Consider the following 19,971-nt stretch of genomic DNA (forward strand, 5'->3'; position numbering starts at 1 on the left):
CTTCTAGTCGCCGCTGTGAGCAGCGCGAGATGGAGGGTCACTGCTCTATCCAACGTCTAGATATAGGCAGTCCGGGGACGACGCGGCCAGCATCAAATGCGATTCTGTAATTCCAACGCCGTTCGGACCGTACGAGAACCCCACGTGTCCCGAGCTTTAGGGCATTATTCACATCCCTTCGTCAGAGCCCATGCAAAAGCATTCACAGCCCTCGACGCGCGACCTGTCAGATGAACATCGTTCAAACGCCAGCACGTTCTTGGAGGAAGCTCTCGTATGTTGCGCACCGCGATAGATAGGACCTTTATCCTCTTCTAGACTCGTCGAGGCATCTCAACTTATCGCCACTCCGACACACCCCACGTTATGTTGTCGCATCGGCCTAATTGGCCGATCGTTGCTCACCGTATGGAGTAGTCCATGAGAGCGTTCATCTGGCGAAGCACCCTGAGAAACACGGTTCCAGAACTACTGGTGGAGAGTTCAAGGTGTGTCAAATGCTGCCATTCTAGGACAAATCACGGAAATGCCTCCATCCCGTGTCGGCCATACTCATCCTATCTCCTTGCTCATGGCCGACGGCGATAAAGCGGTCACGACAACTAGGTACTGTACCTCCATCCATAGGTGCGCCTACTGCCCATTTGATAAGCTCACGATACACGTTGGCGCAACGTCTCCTGTCCAGGTTGCGCAAACCACGAATAGGCATGGAAAGCTGCCAACGATCACCTGCGGTATTGACGGAACAACAGCCTCAGCCGCAGTATTATATTGCCCATACCTATCGCTATGTCGTCGTGTTACGATGATAACACATTCCCAAACGCGATTCAGGATGTGCTTTGGTATGTCAGATCATACATGCTGTACCCTTCTGTTTATTCTTTAGCTATCTCTAGAAAGCTGCACTCGACACGATATGCACCTACACAACAACTCTGAGACTGGAAGTACATCACTCCGGGCGAAAGGGATGTTGAGTGCTCAGCCAGTCACGATGTTCCATATTAAAACGCCGCGGAACGTGAGTTTGGAGACTGAAACCCCTCACACTCGTAAGGATATTTTCTTTCCAGCAAAATATCGAAAGTGTATTGTTACACAGCACCTATCATGCAGAGCTACACACATGAGTTTTGAGCGATACTTTCCGCCGTTGTTTCGAACTGCCGCTTAGCGTGGCGTGCTTTTTGAACTCGTGCGATTCTACAAATGATGCCACTCCACTGTGGAATCTATATGGTAATGATTGCCATATGGTTTCTTCTATTGACACACATTTAATCTTCTTCGCCACGCGCTTTCGACTTGACTAGCATGGGGCGCTGGACATGGATGCAAAATTTACGTTTTTGATTGTCTTCTTTCGTAAGATGATGGCATTTCTTAGCATTATCATACCATCTCACCTACATCCGACTTGTCTCATCTTTGGCGGTATCTAGGGTTTTATCTGTTGTGTGCTCGAGTCCTTACATTATTCCGGCAGTCCTTGTTCCCGTAGTTTTGTAATCGTGATATGAAGAACTTGGTCAACTTTGGACATGTTTTGATGAAGCCCAAACTCGTCGCCTTTCAGCGGAAAGAGTTAAACAGGTGATCTATCTCATTGTTGTCTCTGCTGGATCATTCAAACGGCGAGAGGCTCGTTTGGAGATGGGCGAGTCAGTATTCCTACACTCCCAGCTGTATGGATTGTTCGTTACCCTCCCATCTCGAAAACTATGATCTAGCACATGAACCACTGGCTAGACATCAGACACAGAGAAAGGACATAGCTCGAGGGAAGGACGTGCATTTTCGTCGGCGTCCGGCATCCTTGGCGTCGCGAACTTCAATTCGGCCTGACACTCCTCTCACATAGCATGCAGCAACGGGCTTCCAGATTATCAATCCAGACCAAAGGTCTTGTTGCACTGTATCGCTCTGCTCCGCAACCATCGAACAGCCAATGCCAGAGGAGAATTGGGCCGCGCATGGCGGCATCCAAGCGGTACTATGCCCCTGACACTGGCATTTGCAAACGAGCAGCTAAAACCCGTAACAGTGTGATTTGTGCCATTCTCGAAAAGTGAAATGCAATCGACAGGAGCCATGCTCCAACTGTGTATTAGCAAAGGCCGATTGCCTACGTAATCGGCACAAACGAGCACCTCGACCTAAGGTTCGAACGTGAGTAGCTTTCGTGTAGGAGTTTGATACTCACACTCTCTGTCTGGGGCAGGTTGCTGACTTCGACTGCAGCGATGACAAGATCCAAGCTCTCGTGCAAAGGCTTTCGAGCCTCGAGGACTCCGTTCTTACTCGACAGCAAACGCCAGGGATTGAAAGTCAAGAAATCATCACTCCTTCGGCTGCGATTGAGGATACTACTGCGTCTAAACGACCATTGAAACGAAAGCGCACAGAAACCCCACTCGACGAAGGAGTACCTGATCTGACATCGGATGTTGACAACACACAACAGCCAGCGAATGAAGCACGCAGTCTGATTAGTAAAGAATTATCAACTAATGGGTTCCTTTCCACTCATCAGCGCTCGGTACTTGAAACTGCGATATCTTTTGTCGATCACCTGTCACACGCTCCCGTGCCAACAATTACGGATCGTAGTACTTTCAACAAGACAATGTACTCTTCCACAGAGTTATCACAGGGCGAGATCCTCCACGTCATTCTAGGAAGTGTGTGTCCTTTCAGTGCTCAATTTTGACTCAAGCTGACCCCTATCAAAGCTGAAGTCAGGACAGTCGATGCGTCTACTATCCATTTCCATAGTCTTGATCACATCCCACCGAGTGCAGTTGAACGGATTGCTCTTGCTTTGATGGAAGGAAGTGCTGACGAGAAAACGCTTACATTGTACAAAGTCATCATCCATTTCAAAGCCGCGGTTGTGCTCTATGCCAGCCAGTTGCAGGGACCGAAAAGTTCAGCAGTACAGAAGCACATCAGACAGATGGAGTACCACCATCTTACCGCAGCTCTCACTGCTCTCGATAGCATCAGTTTTTTGACGACACCTTCGTTACTTTTGGTTCAAGCTTTGATTACGGGGGTGAGTCGCATCCAATACTTCGCGTAACTTGTCACTGATGACGAGACAGGCAATGATGATGCAAATAGTCGGAAATCCTGCAAGTTGTTGGGAACTGATCGCCCATGCATCGCGTACTATCGTTGCCCTTGGCTATCATACTATTAGTGAAACTGAGCCGAAGAACGAGCTCGACGAAGAGATTCTGGCAGTTATTGCTTGGTGCGCTCAGTTCGATAGTTGCATGAGTCTGCTCTTGCTGCGACCGAGGTCACTCCCGCCATTGCACATCAAAGTGTCCTCTTTGATCAAGGCTGATCCTTCTAACCCGATGAGTATCTTTGAGATCATCGCTATGGAAATGGTACCTGTTCATGACAAGATACTGGAGTTGACGCTGGAGTCTACTCGGAAGAAGATGACCACTCCTCTTTTAGAGGGGGTTGTCTGGCTACGAGAACAGATGTCAGACATATACGAACTCATGGAAAAGGTATGCTTGATTTCAACACTATCCGCGTTGATGACACCTCTGATCGTCACAGGAACGACCTTCCTATCTTCTTGACTCAATCATGGATATTCTGCTGCACTGGAAATGTCTGGAGTTTAAGTACTTCTCTACGTTGACATCAGTCCATCGACTCAGCCCCACGGTCACAACCAATCCTGTAGAACGAGAAGAATGTCTGCAAAGCGCCCGCAAGGCTCTCGAGTGCGTCAAGGTCATCGAGGCGACTGGAAAGAGTCTCGGTCATTTCATTGAAGGCTACGACCCTTATCTTGCCTGGTGAGTACCTTGATGATCAATGTAGTACCGGAACCAATGCTCATTAAATCTAGGACTATGCTCTCCTACCCACTATGCCCGTTTTTTGTTGTCTTTTGCAACGTGGTCGGGACATCAAACGCACGAGATTTCCAACTACTTCAGGACGTAACCGACGGCATCTCCACGCTTGTTACCGAGAACAAGTACGTAAATCGACTGCATAGATTGTGTGCGACGCTTCTTGGTCTTTGCAAGCCTCTTGTACAACCGGCAGTGACGAGTGGCGACCCTCACATGCCCAACCGGGAGGCGACGCTATCTAATATTACAGAAACACCATTGCTACCTAGCAGCATTGTTCATAACGTAGCTGACATATCCGGTGCTGACGACAACGGCGGCAACTTTCTGATTTCGTCTTGGAACGATGATATGATGTGGCAGCTGTTCCAGTCACAGCCTTCCCTGGACTGGTTCAACGCGGATATCTTGGACCCTACTCTGGACCTTGGCTTACCCAAGTAAAATTAATATCTACATTTCAAACCGAGAGACACTTTTCGAAGCATGGTGTTCATTGGCGCTGGACACCTTGCAGGTTTCCCTATGAGAACCCTCGAGAGTGCGCCTTTAGAAGAAGGTAAGCTTTCGCTTGAGTCACACGCCGTTAAGAATGAAGAGAACGTCTGAAACATTCAAGGCTGAGCCGGTTGGGGATGGGCGTTGGCGGACGTGACATTGACGGATGCTGGAAAACTAGCGAGCAACTCCACATTGTGGAAGGAAATCTTTTATTCCAATACTTGCGTAGCGTGATCGATTTCTGCGATGTTAGCTAGTTTGACAGGAATTTGATAGAAAACGGCATGCTGTTGACTTAGATAGATATCCCATTTGTTTCTCTTGTGTGCAATCGTTCGACTTGCCGGGCTCCAGCCCTGCGTCTACCCAGAAACAAGGAAGGGAGCAACCATACAGCGTTGATAGCCGAAAAAGGCCAAAACCACGCTCGACGGGTATATGGCACGGAACTTATAATAAAGGTGATGAGGAGACAGGATTACACGTCGGGTGGTTGGCTTTGACCACGTCACATGTTTTCGCGTCGCGAAGTCCGTGCGGACGCGAGCACGCGTTTGCCTAATCGCAACTCAAGGCTGCACCTGTCCTTCGCCAATTCTAACAAACACTCGTTTTTCATCTCACTTCGTTTGTTTCTTCACCATCTCTTCAAGTCAGTACTTCTGTGACGCTACAATTGTGATTTGCTCATTCAATCAACTGTCGATCGAGCGCGAAAGGTTCCGCGTATCAATAAAACACACGCAGAAAGAGCAAAGTACATATCACGGAGCGCAAAATGGCGGGGAAAGAGGCAACGGTGTATATTCTGGATCTGGGGAGATCGATGGGTGAGAAGAGACATGGACGCGACCAGACAGACCTTGATTGGGCGCTGGAGTATGTGTGGGACAAGATTACTACGACTGTAGGTGGCCATTCTTTTCGAAATCTGTTAATTTGAGGTGTTCTAAGCTTGGAAATCAATACGTTGTTCCTGCACGTGGAGCTGATCACAGGCAGGTCGCGACAGGCAGAAAGTCCGCGCTCATGAGCGTGATCGGATGTCGCACCGATGATACGGATCTTGCAAATGTCATGGAAGAGATTGAGGGTTATGAGAATCTCAAAGTGTTTAGCGGGTTGAAACAGTAAGTTTATCACCTTTGCCTTGTCTTCTGTAGTTGACGGTGTAGGTATCTTCTGGACGACATCCGGAATCTTCAACAGCAGTTAAGCCCCAGCTCGACGAACGATGGAGATTGTGAGTTGCGTGAAATTAGGATCCAGATCGTAGTTAACGTTTCCAGTATTCTCTGCTCTTGTTGTGGCCCTACAGATGATGGAGTCGGCGACGCAGGGCAAGACCGGCCCTTTGAAGTATGACCGTCGTGTCATCATCATTACTGATGGGCGTGGGGGCATCGACACTGATGACCTGGACCAAATTGCCAGCAAGATCAACGACGAGAGGGCGAAAGTAGAGATCGTGCTCCTCGGTATAGATTTTGACGACGAAGAGTATGGCTACAAAGAGGAGAACAAGGATCCCCACAAGGTACATGAAGCATGTTTTGGTGCTATACACTGCTAACGACAGCTAGGCTAAGAATGAAGAGGTACTGAAGAAACTCGTGGACGTATGCAACGGCAGCTTTGGCACCCTTGTTGAAGCTGTGGATCAGCTCCACATCCCACGTCTGAAGGAGACACGCCCAGTACCCAGTTATAGGGGCCAACTCACTCTTGGAGATCCGAAGCACTTCGAGGCCACACTAACTATTGACGTCGAACGGTATCCGTGCACCATGATCGCCAAACCCCCAACAGCGAGTAGGTTTGTGGTACGGACAGACCTTGGTGGCATAGCGGGTCCCAGCACACAATCTTCTGCCACCATAACCGGCGAGGACCACCCGATGGGTGATCTGTCAGCAGTCCGAAACCAGCGCGTTTATCAGGTGGACGATGAAGAAGAGCCAGGTACTAAAAAAAACGTCGAGATGGATGAGTTGGAGCGCGGATATGAATACGGAAGAACCGCTGTCCACATCTCCGAATCTGATCTAGGTGTGGTGAAATTGGAAACGGAGCAGTCGCTGCAACTCGTTGGCTTTGTTCCAGCCGAAAAGTTCGACCGATATCTTCCCATGAGTCGAACAAACTACATCGTTCCGCAAAGGGCCAATCAGCAGTCACAACTTGCGCTGTCCTCGTTTGTTCATGCCTTGTTCGAAGCTGACATCTACGCTGTTGCGAGGATGGTCACCAAGGAGAACAAACCTCCAATCATAGTGCTGTTGGTTCCACAGACTGAGCTCGGTCGCGAATGCCTGGTGGACGTGGAGTTACCTTTTGAAGAAGACATGAGACGTTACAAGTTTCCCCCACTAGACCGCAAGATCACTGTTAGCGGGAAGATAATTACTGAGCACAGAGACCTGCCAAATGCCGACTTGACAGAGGCAATGAGCGCATACGTTGATGCCATGGATCTCTCTTCGCTTGGTGAAGACGACGAGGGCAACCCTGGTGAATACGCGAAACCGGAAGATACATATGCACCACTTGTCCACCGCATCAATCACATTGTCAAATGGCGTGCCACACATCCCGACCCCACACTTCCGATTCCAAACCCGCCGGAAATCCTGACAAAGTACTCCACGCCCCCAGCCGAGCTGATGTCCCAACTCGAAGTGCAGCTGAGCGCCTTGATCAAAGCAGCGGACGTCAAGAAGGTCCCACCAAAGGTCAAGGGTCGCGGTAAGCGTCGTCGTGACGACCGCGAGAAACCTCTCTCAGGTCTCGACGTCGATGAGCTGCTTGGAAACCCTAAGCGTGTCAAAGTTGAATCCAACAATCTCATACCCTCCTTCAAACAAGCGCTCGCCGCAACGGATGACCTCGAAGCCATTCAAGAGGCTGCAGACAGTATGGCCAAGGAAGTTCGCTCTCTCATTAGCAACAGTGTCGGCGAGAGTGCATACGGACGGGCTCTAGAAGCAATTCGGGTCATGAGAGATGAGATCACGGAGCTGGAAGAGCCCGAGATCTACAACACCTTCATCAGGGAGTTGAAGAAAGACGTACTGGGCGGCAAGCTCAACGGGGAGCGCAGGGATATGTGGTGGAGGATTCGTGGTAGTCGGTACGGGCTTGTGGACCAGAAGCGGAGCTTCGTGAGTGATGTTACGGAGGATGAGGCTCTCGAGTTCTACAAAGTCTAGGATAAGTGAGAGCTAGTGGTGTTGGATCATGCGAATGTGGCTCATGTGCCGGTCAAGCCCTTAGAAGTTTGTCGAGAGTTCTATACATTACGTATCGAGGCTTGCATTCGAGTCGAGCCTATATCCTTTGCGTGCCACTATTTCCTAGACTTCAACGTCTTACAACTTAACTACCGTGACTGTATCGGACTTGCGTCCTATCCTCTACAAAACTGGCAGTAATGTTTGTGTTTCTGGTTGAGCGTCTTGACATCAGGCTACGCGTTCGCAGATCTTCGAGATCTGAGTCTGGATCATGAACAAGGTACAGAGCAAGGAAGCTATGAAAAAAAATTCTGACGAGAGCTTGTTGATGAGATAGATAACTACGAACGCAGGGCTTTCCCAGCGCAACCTAGTATTGTTGGAAGTTTGCATACCCAGATGGAGGACGGGCGGGATATTCCGTCCTGTGAGTGACCTTCTCGACATTCTAGTCTTAACGAGAATAAGGGTTCTCGAGTGAACTTTTGAGGTTAGGCCCCCAAAGTACGCGTCAGGTACGGGCGCAGTCTCCGGTGAAGAGCGATGACGTTCCGACGCTAGCTGCTGTTTGGGAGCTGACGCCCCACATATCTCTCAACTCCATAATGTATCTTTCTTCCCAGTTCTCATTTATTAGCTGTCAAGTGGCTCCAGGTTGTATGTCTGGAACAAGGTGACGGCTCGTGAACGAGCGACGATAGAGCTTAGTTGCGATCGCTCACCCCACTTACACATCATCTTCCCTCGTTCTCACATGCAGCTGTTTCTTACAGCCGTATTCCTATCGTTGCTGAACACTCTTGGTCCTCCTCAGCCGTACAACGAGATTTCGACCAAAGCACACGTCGAATCGTGGATTCCTTTCGATCGTCTGGATCTGGCGCCACTCACTGGTTGTTCGAACGTCGCATCCCAACGCGTTTCGAGCTCTCTGCAAGTTCTATGATATTGAGAGATGGTTGAACATTTACCTAAAGTAGTAGTAAAAGATGCAGTTACAGATGGATATGGCCCGATGAAACAACGTCGCCGACCAGCTCGTGCGTGCCTGGAATGTCGGGTACGCAAAGTCCGGTGTGACTGTAAGAGACCTTGCGATGGATGCGTCAAGACTCAATCAGAAAATTGCACTTATGTTTCACGTCAACGCGTCGGAACTCGATCAGCATTTAGGGAAAGGTCCGCGGCATCTCCTTCTGCTCCTGTTGAGAGCTACAGTCATAACCACGATGATGATCAAAGCAACACAGACTCGGCTCCGTCTAACCCTAACGTATCGGATCCAACCAATCAGTTCGAGCTTACAATCAATCGTTACATAGCACCTGGAATCTTCGGTGTAAATGGTGGACCCAAACTCCAGCCCCTGCCTGCGAACAGACCAGTGCTGAATTTGAGATCACACCCTGACTCGGGAACCTCATCGATGATGAGAACAATGTTAGATAAGATAAGTAGTCTTGAGAATGAGGTCGCAGCACTTAAAAATGGTGGGCATGCCAAATCTCGTACTGTACAAGTAAGTAGTCAATCCTTACTAGAAGATGGTATTTGAAGTCCCTTTCATGTTGAGATATCTCGATCACGACAAACTGACAATCAAAAGACCGACGAGCCAGACCAATCAGATCCTTCCCATAATCCTGATGCTAGCAATGAACAAGTAAACAAGAAAAGCGAAGATTACGACGTTATAAAGAAGATCAAAACTATGGACTATATCGTGACGAAGGCTCGCATCTCGAACATTCCGATTTCTCCAGAGGTTAGGCAATCGATCCCATCGAAAGAAATTTGCGACATGCTGGTCGACTGTTATTTTCGTACGTTTGAAGGGGTCTTCCGGATACTCCACATTCCAACTTTTCGTACGGAATACGAGAACTATTGGGCTGGCATCGTACCGGATGAGCCCTCTATCATCTTCAAGATTTTGCTAGTATGTGCAATTGGAGTGCCTTTCTACACGGGTTGCGATCGAATAAGCTTGCGCCGCTCTTGTGCGAAATGGGTTCAAGCTGCTGCAGGTTGGCTCAGTGGACCTAGTCCAAAGCTACGGCGGAACACCACAGGCCTACAAGTCCAAATTCTTCTTCTCCTTGCGCGTCAGGTGTGTGGCATCGATGGCAAAGATAGTTGGATTCCTGCAGGATCTGTGCTAAGAATGGCGATGTTTCTGGGTCTGTATCGGGATCCATCGCATCTTGGCATAACGTGTGCCCTCCAGAGCGAGATGCGAAGAAGATTATGGACGACTGTCTTGGAGTTTACTGCACAAAGTAGTCTTGACGTAGGAATGCCCCCGATGATTTCCACGAAAGACTACGATACACGCCCTCCGTCTAACGTAAATGACGAAGACATTGTTGCGGACACTGATACGCCACTTCACCCAAAGGCTCAAGCCGACTTCACTGAGAGCAGCATTCAGATTGCATTGGCGCAGACGTTGCCTATTCGTTTGGAGATCATGCGGCTAGTCAACAATCTACGATTCGATATGTCTTACGAGGACGTGTTGCGTCACGGCGCCGACCTTGCAAAGAACTGCCGTGAGAGTACCGCAAAATTCAAATCGGCTCTAGCCTCCCATCATAATATCACACCTTTCCAGATCAAAATGGCTGACTCGCTTGTCAGGCGATTTGTTCTCTGCCTTCATCGTCCATACTTTGCGAAAGCATTGAAGTATCCGCGTTATCTCTATTCAAGGAAGATGTGCCTCGATACCTCGTTGGCGCTCTATGCCCCAGCGATAGAGATAATGGACGGCCAGGAAGACGATTGGACACGCATGACCCACCGGTGTGTAGGGTTCTTCGAGTCGTTCTTCTTGTATGCCATGTCGACCATATACATTGAGTTCAAATCTCAGATTGAGGACCAACGACAGAGTGCCTCCTTAGTCGCTCCTCTAGTTTCGAGCCCGAACTCCCGGTGTGCATTGATAGCTGCGCAATTCGACACGCTTCACAAAGTTCTCGAGTCAGCACATCAAACGGCGGTGGCTCGGTTACGCAATGGTGAGGCAAACGCAAAATCTGTCGTGTTCCTGGCTTCCGCTCTCGCACGCATCGATGCAGTGATTAACGGTGTCGATGATGAACATGCTGGACTCGAAGCAGCGAGAACATCAGTTAAGGAAGCAGCTCATATCATAGCTGAGGTGTATCGCGAAGAGCATGGCGAGTCTATCGACCTCAGTCCATCACATGCCCCCTTCGAAGGCCACAGTAACAGAAAAGACACAAGCTCGGAACGTGTGTTGGGCGAGAACGACTCAACAGATACCGAAATTACTGATGGCCTTGAAGGAACGATATATGATGCGAGCATGGGCCTTGAGTTCGACTTTGGAGCACCGGACGACGATCTGGGTACCACGGATTGGCATGCTTTCCAGAATTTCACCATGGATGGCGGTTATGGAAATCAGTTCGATTGGGGATCAGTTGAGCAATTTAGTTCCAACACTTGGCCCGTCTCAGGCCAATTTGGACTGGATACAACGGGGTTCAGATGAGATTGAGAGGGGTTTGGTAACTGGTGAGGCATGTCTACCTCGCATATTTCCTTGTCTCTGCGCCGTCTGAACATCGAAGCTTCGATGTTGTGTCACCAAAGTCAATCTCTTGTAATTTTGTATCATCTCTTAAGTACATATGTCCAAACTCATGGTGTTAGTACCAAACGACTTGTCATACCGCCTTGCTGTTTCTGTATCGAATATCTATTTCGCGTTTGATTTTCAATTCGCATCGCAATGGACACACAGAGGATGTGTTGTCTAGTGGCAGAACCACTGATCACATAGCAGCACTGTAGAACTGACAACTTAGTTCTGAGCTCTGATTGCAAATTTTCTCACCCAGCCTAAAGGAAGTGTTTTCAGAGTTTTGATCAAAGAACGTCAAACGTGGAGATAATACTTTTGTATTATTCCCAAGTTAAACAACCACCTCTTTTCGACGAGTCTCTAAGTATCTAAACTGTGTCCCTTCTGCCCAACAATTCTCCCTCTTATGTGCACTGAATCTCCGAGACGAGGTTTCTGAATACGTCTTTATTACTTCAGTGAGTATATGCAGCGATCGATGCACAACAGCTGCATGATACCTTATGCTTTGTAACAACGTACATCTGTCAGCTAATGTTGAAGGGTAACACGTTATACGAGCTTACACAGGTCTAGTCAGTCAATCATTCTGATCTGAAATCACGCCATCCCAGAATCTAAGTGTTTGGAGAACGAGCTTTGTGGAGCAATGAATGCATGCAACAAGGGTCACAGCAAAGTTGCCGGGGTTTGGAGGAACTCCGGCTAAACCTTGCATTGTGAGTCCTTGTTCGGTAACGGCATCCTTACCCAAGTTTCGGCAACAGACCAATAAACGTCATTGATCACGTTGATCAACACGCAGGCCATTACTCAACTTCCCCTCGTCGCCAAGAGAAGATGCGGAGAACGGCAATTGACAAGCACAACCACATCGGAAGGCGTTATTGGGGCGTCATATCACGCATGTGTAGAGAGCGAACCATTTGATTTGAACCGGGGTTGGCACTTGGAACCTATAAAGGCGACAACCTAAAAGGCCGAACCATGCTCTATCGTGTTTCACACTCTTAATGCAGATTGTGAAGTTGAAGACAAGTACATGATGAAATCCTCCAGTTTACTCACTTTGTGTGTTGCTCTTTTCCCAAGTCTCGCATTCTCGCAGGGATACACCAATGAATCGGAAGTTCATTTATACGGACTGAGTCCACCTGTATACCCAAGTCGTGAGTACTTGTAACATCGTAAGTCCAATATGCTGACGTTATCTAGCGCGCGGCAATGGATCGACATCTGCCTCCTGGGCGGCCGCATACGCTCGTGCACGGGAAATTGTATCTCAATTAACCACGGAAGAGAAGTCCAATCTCACCCATGGTGTTACTGGGCGTTGTGTTGGGCAAACAGGAGCTGTTCCGCGTCTCCACATCCCCGAAATTTGCTTTGCAGATGCACCAGCAGGTGTGCGTGGGCAGGAATTTGTGTCCGCATTTCCCGCTGGAAGCCACCTGGGAGCAACGTTTGACAAGGATCTTATGTTAAGGTACGGAAAGGCCCTCGGACGCGAATATCGTGGAAAGGGTATAAATGTTGCGCTTGGCCCATTCTTGGGCCCAATTGGAAGAGTTGCAAGAGGTGGAAGGAATTGGGAGGGGTTAGGATCGGATCCGTATCTCGGCGGTGTAGGAGGAGGACTACTTACGAAAGGGATACAAGAGGAGGGTGTGATTGCTACGCCGAAGGTGGGTCTCTTCGTATAGAATTTAGATGTTGTCAAAAAGAGAAAGCTAACATTGAGGTTAGCATTGGCTCTTCCAAGAACAGGAGTATAGGCGGACACCAGGCTTGGAAGGTGAATCTGTCTCATCCAACGTGGATGATCGTACGCTCCATGAGTTGTATGCATGGCCTTTCATGGACGCCCTCCGAGAGGGTGCCGCGTCGCTCATGTGCTCTTATCAGCGAACCAACAACTCGTACGGCTGCCAAAATTCCAAGCTTCTCAATGGTATCTTGAAGACTGAACTCGGATTCGAGGGGTTCGTGGTATGTTGCATACATCAATTCTTCATGTTGTGATGGTTGTACTCACACACCCAGGTATCTGACTGGGACGCGCAACATGCAGGCGTTGCATCGGCAAATGCAGGTCTCGACGTCGTCATGCCAGTCGCCAAGTTCTGGGGAAATAACTTGACTGAGGCTGTGAGCAACGGCTCTGTCGCTACCGAGAGACTTGACGATATGAATACACGACTACTAGCGGCATTCTACTTCCTCAACCAGGATGAAGGCTTTCCCACAAACGGCGTCTTTCCATACAACGTACAACACCCTATCGTGGATGTGCGTGAAGACCACGCTTCTCTCATCAGGGAGATTGGCGCTGCGGGAACTGTCTTGGTCAAGAATATCAATAACACTTTACCGCTTCGTCATCCTCGTTTTCTCAATATCTACGGATACGATGCCGAAGTGAAAGCACAGCCCTGGAACAACCCTGCTCGCTTCGGTGGTGGTTATGAAGAGAACTTTGGCTGGAATACACTCAACGGTACTTTAATCACAGCGGGTAAGCAAGATGACACAACATCGTATCCCCACTTTTGAGTAGTGCTAATATGGAGTGCAGGAGGGTCTGGTTCAAGTACCCCTTCATGTGTTATTAGCCCCTTCAAAGCCTTACAAGACCGCATCATTGCTGATCGAGGTACACTGCGCTGGGACTTTCTCGGTGTCAACCCGATTGTCTATGCTAACGCAGAAGCATCCATCGTATTCATCAACGCGTATGCTTCAGAGAGCTTCGACCGTGTCTCTCTCACGGACGAATTCAGCGACCAACTAGTCAAGAACGTGGCGACGAACTGCTCTAACACGATCGTTGTGATCCACAACGCCGGTATTCGTACCGTAGATGCATGGATCGACCACCCCAACATAACCGCCGTAATTTTCGCCGGCGTTCCGGGCCAAGAGAGCGGCCACGCCATCGCCGATGTGCTATACGGCGACGTCAACCCTTCTGGTCGACTACCATATACCGTGGCTCGTCACGAGTCCGACTACGGCACCCTGCTTAACTCAACCGTCGATCCTTCTCACCCTGCCTTCCTGCAATCTGATTTCACAGAGGGCCTATACATCGACTATCGCGCTTTTGATGCACAAAATATTACTCCACGGTACGAGTTTGGCTTCGGACTGTCGTACACAACATTCGCATATGCGAATTTAACCATCGAGCAAGAACCTGACGCAAATCTCGACCCATTCCCTGATGCCTCAGTGCCGATTGTGCAAGGTGGACATCCGCAGTTGTGGAATACTCTCTACCGGGTGAATGTTACGATTACAAATACGGGGAAAGTAGCAGGCCATGAAGTGGCGCAATTGTACTTGGGTGTCCCGAATGCCCCACAACGGCAGCTGAGAGGCTTTGAACGCGTGGGCATTTTGCAGCCCGGCGAAAGCAAGGAGGTGCAGTTTGCATTGACAAGGCGAGATATAAGCGTCTGGAACGTCGTGACGCAGGGTTGGGAGATCCAGAGGGGACGATTTGCGGTTTGGGTTGGGGCGAGCAGTCGTGATGTGAGGGCTGAGGGAAAAGTCGTCGTGGAGTGAGTGATGAAAATTCCTTCACTATGAGTTTAGAAGATAGAGCATCGATGTTGCGGGGTGAATCAAATTCGATTGAAATTGATTCATCTCTGTCCGCTGCTGCTACTGCTCACTTATCCGTTTCCACAATCACATTTGGGAGATAGTTGAATTGGGACAAGTCCAACACCTGCTGGAAGGTTGACTGAATCCAGCATATCAATACTGTCCGAGTTCGATGTGTGGCCATTCTGAGCCCGGCATACAAATACAACTACACTTTTTTTTCACAAGCACGCAACAATCCAGCCTATCGTACACGAATCCACTCGATCCTTCCTACGACCGGCTCTTTCCCAACTCACTCTGTGCCACACTCGTTGGTCCTCCTTTAACCCTCTCCCCACCCGTGATCGACTTCTCGCCCGCCGTGATATCGCTCAACGCCTCACTCGTAATTGGCTCATTAGCATGCTGCTGCGCCTTCGCCGTCGGCCCGCCGCTCACCGCGCCATCCTCGCCCGTGAGCTTCTTCTCTGCATCGGTGATCTTGGATATCGTCTCGGAGTCGAGCTTGCCGGTGTGTTGCTCGTTGGCACCCGACGCGGACGTCGAACTCGAATTTGAAGTCGAAGCCGAAGTGGTATTCTGGCCCCGCGAGCCAGCCTGGGGAGAAGCCCTTGTCAGGATGGCCTGGACGATGCTCGTTGGGCCACCTTGCATCGGTCCATCACGGCCCGTGATGCTTTTCTCGCCCTCGGTGATGTCGTGGACGACTTGACGGGTCAGTTCACTGCCGACGTGGGATTGGGCGCGGGCTGTTGGGCCGTTCTTGACGGGCTCGTCTTGTTTGGTAATTCTCTTCTCTGCAGCGGTGATTTGCGAGAGGAGGTCTGAGGTTACGAGGATGGAGAGGCGGGAGCAAGATGAGAACGGGCGGGCAGAGATGTGGGTTGCAGGACGGGCGAGGCGTAGGAATTTGGAAGCCATTTTGTGTTTTGAAGGGCGTTGTGGGATTCAATGGAAATGGTTGTTTGTACTTGTCAAGATGTTCGGTGTGGTGGAGGTTGAGATTGTGCGAAGGGTATGTTGATCAAGTTTGGCGCAATATGTACTTTAACTGACAGACTAATTGAATTTGATGATCCTAATACGCAGGTCCACGCACCCGATTTCTGCAGTCTCATACGATGCAAAGCAATGATGATGTGGAGCACATGATGTCAAGATCTGAGAATTATGATCTATACTGATTCAGGACTAGCCTCTTGAATGCACCAACCCAGTACCTTACATCGCGTTATTTTGGGTATTCCTGATCTTGATCATCTTTATGATCCTCTACTTTCGCTTCTTAAACAAATCCGACATTGAACAGGTCAGATGGTTTTCCGAAAACGCCAGTCGTTCGACGTCGACCCTTCTAAGACAGCCGCATTGAATTATACGCATATTGCGTCTGGCCCTACCTTGTGCTCGCGTTGTCGCAAAATGCACCGCAGTGTAGTGTGATCACATCATCGCTCTGCATGGATACGCAGACAAATGTATTATCAAGTTTTGTCACACATATAGTTGTATCAAACGAAGTATTGGAACATGATGCTGAAGAAGATCCCGTTTTCGACTGAACCTAGTGGTATACATCAGCTCCAGAATCTCCACAGTCATGGTTGTAAGAGAGTCACCAGTTGGCCAGAATAATAAAAGAAAGAAATAGTCGCAGAACCTCTTAGCCACAGTGCCCATCGCAAATATACTCGCGCCACTTTGCGGCAAGCCATTGGCTAGTGGGAAAGTGAAGCGACAAGCAGCGATTGGTCATATACAGTAGCGTGTAAACCTACTTGCTAGACACCATGTAAGTAAACAAGGGGCTAGCAAAACCCTTAAACGCCAAAAGATTGTGTCAGGATTGATGGTAATCAAGCAATCAAGAAGAAAATGGGAATTTGAAGAATTGGAAAGTCCAAAAAGATTTCTTTATATACATGTTGATTTTGTAGTAAAGTACAACCAATTTTTGCTTTCGCGTTGTTATTGTTCTTTCAGTTTCCCTCCATATCAGGCGTGCGAGGCCTTTTCTCAACCGCGTGGAGTTGTTGCGACGACGTTCTGGCACGTTCTGCTGTTGTCTTGGATTCTTCGAAGATCGAGTTCTCGCCATTTGTCGTTCGCAACCCAGACATGCTTTTAGCACTCACGCACTGGTGGTGGCGAAGAATCGCCACCACGTGTTTCCATCGGCGAGTCAGCCCTGTGTTGATTCATCAATCATCATTCAAACGTAATCCAGCGAAATTTCCAGTCACATTCGTTCGGCCACAAAATCCGATTCAATATCAGTATCGTTGCCAAGGAGAAGATGGATTATGGATTTTCGGCGGAGCCTGCCGTGGATGTACTAGAGCTTAGTACGACACTCGCTCGACTCGGACTCGGTCAATATGGGGAGAGCTTACGAGAAAACGGCTTCGAGGACTGGGAGAGTGTGACAAACATCACAGAGACTGACATGGTGGAGCTGGGTTTCAAGCTGGGTGATCGTCGGAAGCTTCAGCGAGCAATACGCAAATACGTCGATTCGAGCGCGCCTCCCGCGGAACATGAGGCTAAGAATATTCCCCTGCCATCCGAAGGGCCGCCCTCAGTTGAAGGTTATTCCAAAACATCGCCCTCGTCCAAGGTGGCGCGTGTGACCAGGCCGTATCGATGGCGCCCCCGACCAGATCCGAATGCTCCTCAAAAACCCAAGACGGCTTATGTGGTCTTCGGTGAGCATGTTCGACAGGATCCAGCTCTCGGTCCTTCGTCTTTCACCGATCTTGCCAAGGTAACAGGGAAGCGATGGAGAGAACTTTCCGATGAAGAACGAGGGAGTGTTTGGGAAATACCAGCTACTAAGAAGTTGCAAGAGTACAAAGAAGAATTCATGCAGTACAAACAATCGGAAAATCACCAGATGTATCAAACGTATCTCGAGAAATTCAAACAACGACTCAACAACCAAGAACCAACAACATCGTCGGTCACCAAGGCCGCGTCCACTTCCCAAGCCGTCACTTCTGGTTCGAAACATGCCTTGCAGGCTCAGGATAGACCTGAAGTTACCCGCGAAGACAGCTCTGATACAAAATACATGGGTCGGGAGGGAGAATCTCAAGACACGATACCACCCGTAAATTCCGGGATGGCGGAAGTGCGCCAGGTAGCAAAAGCGCTTGGTATCAGCCTCCACCACATGCGAGTCAACGCCTATCCATCCGAGGAATCGACAACCAAAGCTGTTGAATCCTTCCTGCAGGGCACGGGATCGCTTCTCTACCTTTGGAAACGAGACGAAGCCTTGAGTCTTGTCAAGTCTGTCTACCGCTCACAACCCGGCTCGATACCCGCACACGCAACCGAGGTCTTTGCAATGTCAGCAGTGGGGAGCTACTGCGATGGAGAACCACACACATCCTTGTCTCAGGAGACGTTTCTCCATTTCTTTCTGTACATGCTTTCCTCACCTCCCGAAATCAGCAATCTCAGCCGCATGCGGCTTTTTGCTTGCCTGGCCATATGTCGGTTCACCAATAGCGTAGAAAGTGCGAGAAGTCTTATGTGTAAGCGGTCGATACTTTATAGTTTTAGGCACAAACGGCTAACAGCCAGAAGTATCAGCGCTCGATATCGGAAGACAGACGTTCACGTCTTCTTCGTTTATAGCCGAAACCCCCGAAGAGAAAATACGCTATTGGTGGTATATATTCCGAAGCATCGTCTTCCTGGAAAGGTTGTTGCTCTTCATCTGATCGTGGCTGTTTCTACATCACTAATGCACATTCAGCTGGTTTGCCTACAACACCAGCCATGAATCACGGGTTACCAACCAAGATCTGAATGTATGACTCACTCTGTTGACATTCTACTCCCAGCGCTTCGCTGAGCAGCTAATCTCTCACTATTCCTTTTCTTGAACCGTTCACTTACGCTGTGCAGTTATACCACCCTCCTACTTCCCACGCAGAACAAGACCTCGATGTCTTCCAGGAGCGCGTAGGCGAACTCGGTCAGCTAGCCGCATACATAGCCCTTGACCTGAAGACAGCAACCCAACCAAGCGCCGCACAGGCTCAACTACACTTCGAGTCTCTAAACGGGTGGCACCGTACCCTCCCCCCGCCAATGCAACTGAGTCGACTCAGCCTCGCAAATCCCTTGTCATTGAACTGGCAATCCAAGCGGTCTCTATTGCAGCTACACATCCTCTTCCTAGGCCTATGTATCGAGCCCTACCGCAGCGGACTAATCGATCTCGGGAGGCTACGCCTAGGCATCTCCCCCCTCGAGCCGGAAACGTTACACACGCTGAAAAGTGTCGAGAAGCAATGCGTCATGGCGGCACGACAATCCGCTCGCGTAGCCTCTTTACTACAAACCGACAACCTGATCCGCTCTCGTTGTTGGGTTTCAGTGTACGTGAAATCAACCTGGAACCGTTCGACGCGCTCTAACGCAAGTGTGCGATTTTAGGTATACCTGTTTTACAGGCTGCACGGTTCTTCTCTTCTCCGCCTCGCAGAAGCTCGTGGAGTTCCTCGCGGAAGAAGTCGGCCAAGAGCTATCGTATGCGTCGTCGCATTTGAATGTTCTTTCACTGTGCAGCTACGATAATGAAATCGCGAGGAAGTTGTATATCCCTTTGCAAATTATCTTCAACGATATCAGAGAGATTGCTGTCTCGCCTGTCTATCGCAGTATGCGCGCGTCACAGACTTTTGTCAAGGATGTGGTGCTTGTGCCCGGCTCGTCCTCGGACGCGGACGAGGGTGTCGCGGAGGTTGGTAGGAATATAGTGGATTTGACGGAACGTATTATGAGCTTGCTTCAGGAAAGCCTTAGCTTTTAGAGGATAACATGTATATATTTTGGGACTGAAGGCGTCATAAAGAAAGAGGGAAACACGTACATAATTATAGTAATAACGATATAGGTATTGAACATGCAAAAATGACTCATCGACTCGTCAAGATCTGCACTGTATGAGAGCATATAAATACACTTCAACAATAGGTCTAAGCAGTAGTGTAGACCATAACTACAGCCTCTCTTCTTAAATTTTATATCAAGTAAACATGCCTTCACAATGCACATATAGAACTAGTAAGCGTTGTAGTAGGAGCTCTGTATAGGAATCATT

General features: G+C 49.2%; 6 protein-coding genes across 6 annotated transcripts; 5 read left to right on the top strand and 1 right to left on the bottom strand.

Annotated features, from left to right (window-relative positions):
- Positions 1–1,770: 1,770 nt before the first annotated feature.
- On the top strand, positions 1,771–4,712 carry P153DRAFT_425632 (putative Zn(II)2Cys6 transcription factor-like protein). Its single transcript, XM_033672553.1, has 7 exons — positions 1,771–1,996; positions 2,051–2,175; positions 2,248–2,687; positions 2,739–3,061; positions 3,111–3,533; positions 3,586–3,830; positions 3,884–4,712. The coding sequence occupies exons 1-7, from the start codon at positions 1,955–1,957 to the stop codon at positions 4,335–4,337; spliced, it is 2,052 nt and encodes a 683-aa protein (XP_033520238.1). The 5' UTR covers positions 1,771–1,954; the 3' UTR covers positions 4,338–4,712.
- A 276-nt stretch (positions 4,713–4,988) lies between these two features.
- P153DRAFT_324139 (SPOC domain-like protein) lies at positions 4,989–7,710 on the top strand. Its single transcript, XM_033665234.1, has 5 exons — positions 4,989–5,301; positions 5,397–5,524; positions 5,570–5,637; positions 5,684–5,931; positions 5,978–7,710. Exons 1-5 carry the CDS (start codon positions 5,173–5,175, stop codon positions 7,601–7,603), a joined length of 2,199 nt encoding a protein of 732 aa, XP_033520239.1. The 5' UTR covers positions 4,989–5,172; the 3' UTR covers positions 7,604–7,710.
- A 517-nt stretch (positions 7,711–8,227) lies between these two features.
- P153DRAFT_399986 (uncharacterized protein) lies at positions 8,228–11,622 on the top strand. The gene is made up of 2 exons (XM_033671775.1): positions 8,228–9,146; positions 9,234–11,622. Exons 1-2 carry the CDS (start codon positions 8,583–8,585, stop codon positions 11,148–11,150), a joined length of 2,481 nt encoding a protein of 826 aa, XP_033520240.1. The 5' UTR covers positions 8,228–8,582; the 3' UTR covers positions 11,151–11,622.
- Positions 11,623–12,014: 392 nt separating this feature from the next.
- P153DRAFT_95112 (glycoside hydrolase family 3 protein) lies at positions 12,015–14,968 on the top strand. Its single transcript, XM_033673517.1, has 5 exons — positions 12,015–12,412; positions 12,459–12,928; positions 12,990–13,232; positions 13,287–13,758; positions 13,819–14,968. Exons 1-5 carry the CDS (start codon positions 12,286–12,288, stop codon positions 14,808–14,810), a joined length of 2,304 nt encoding a protein of 767 aa, XP_033520241.1. The 5' UTR covers positions 12,015–12,285; the 3' UTR covers positions 14,811–14,968.
- On the bottom strand, positions 14,896–15,965 carry P153DRAFT_369854 (uncharacterized protein). Its single transcript, XM_033668873.1, has one exon. It carries the CDS (start codon positions 15,774–15,776, stop codon positions 15,126–15,128), a length of 651 nt encoding a protein of 216 aa, XP_033520242.1. The 5' UTR covers positions 15,777–15,965; the 3' UTR covers positions 14,896–15,125.
- Positions 15,966–16,921: 956 nt separating this feature from the next.
- On the top strand, positions 16,922–19,777 carry P153DRAFT_324148 (uncharacterized protein). Its single transcript, XM_033665235.1, has 5 exons — positions 16,922–18,394; positions 18,447–18,564; positions 18,619–18,673; positions 18,771–19,246; positions 19,305–19,777. The coding sequence occupies exons 1-5, from the start codon at positions 17,152–17,154 to the stop codon at positions 19,678–19,680; spliced, it is 2,268 nt and encodes a 755-aa protein (XP_033520243.1). The 5' UTR covers positions 16,922–17,151; the 3' UTR covers positions 19,681–19,777.
- Positions 19,778–19,971: the final 194 nt, after the last annotated feature.

The sequence above is a fragment of the Dothidotthia symphoricarpi genome, assembly GCF_010015815.1.
Source record: "Dothidotthia symphoricarpi CBS 119687 unplaced genomic scaffold P153scaffold_19, whole genome shotgun sequence".
NCBI lineage: Eukaryota > Fungi > Ascomycota > Dothideomycetes > Pleosporales > Dothidotthiaceae > Dothidotthia > Dothidotthia symphoricarpi.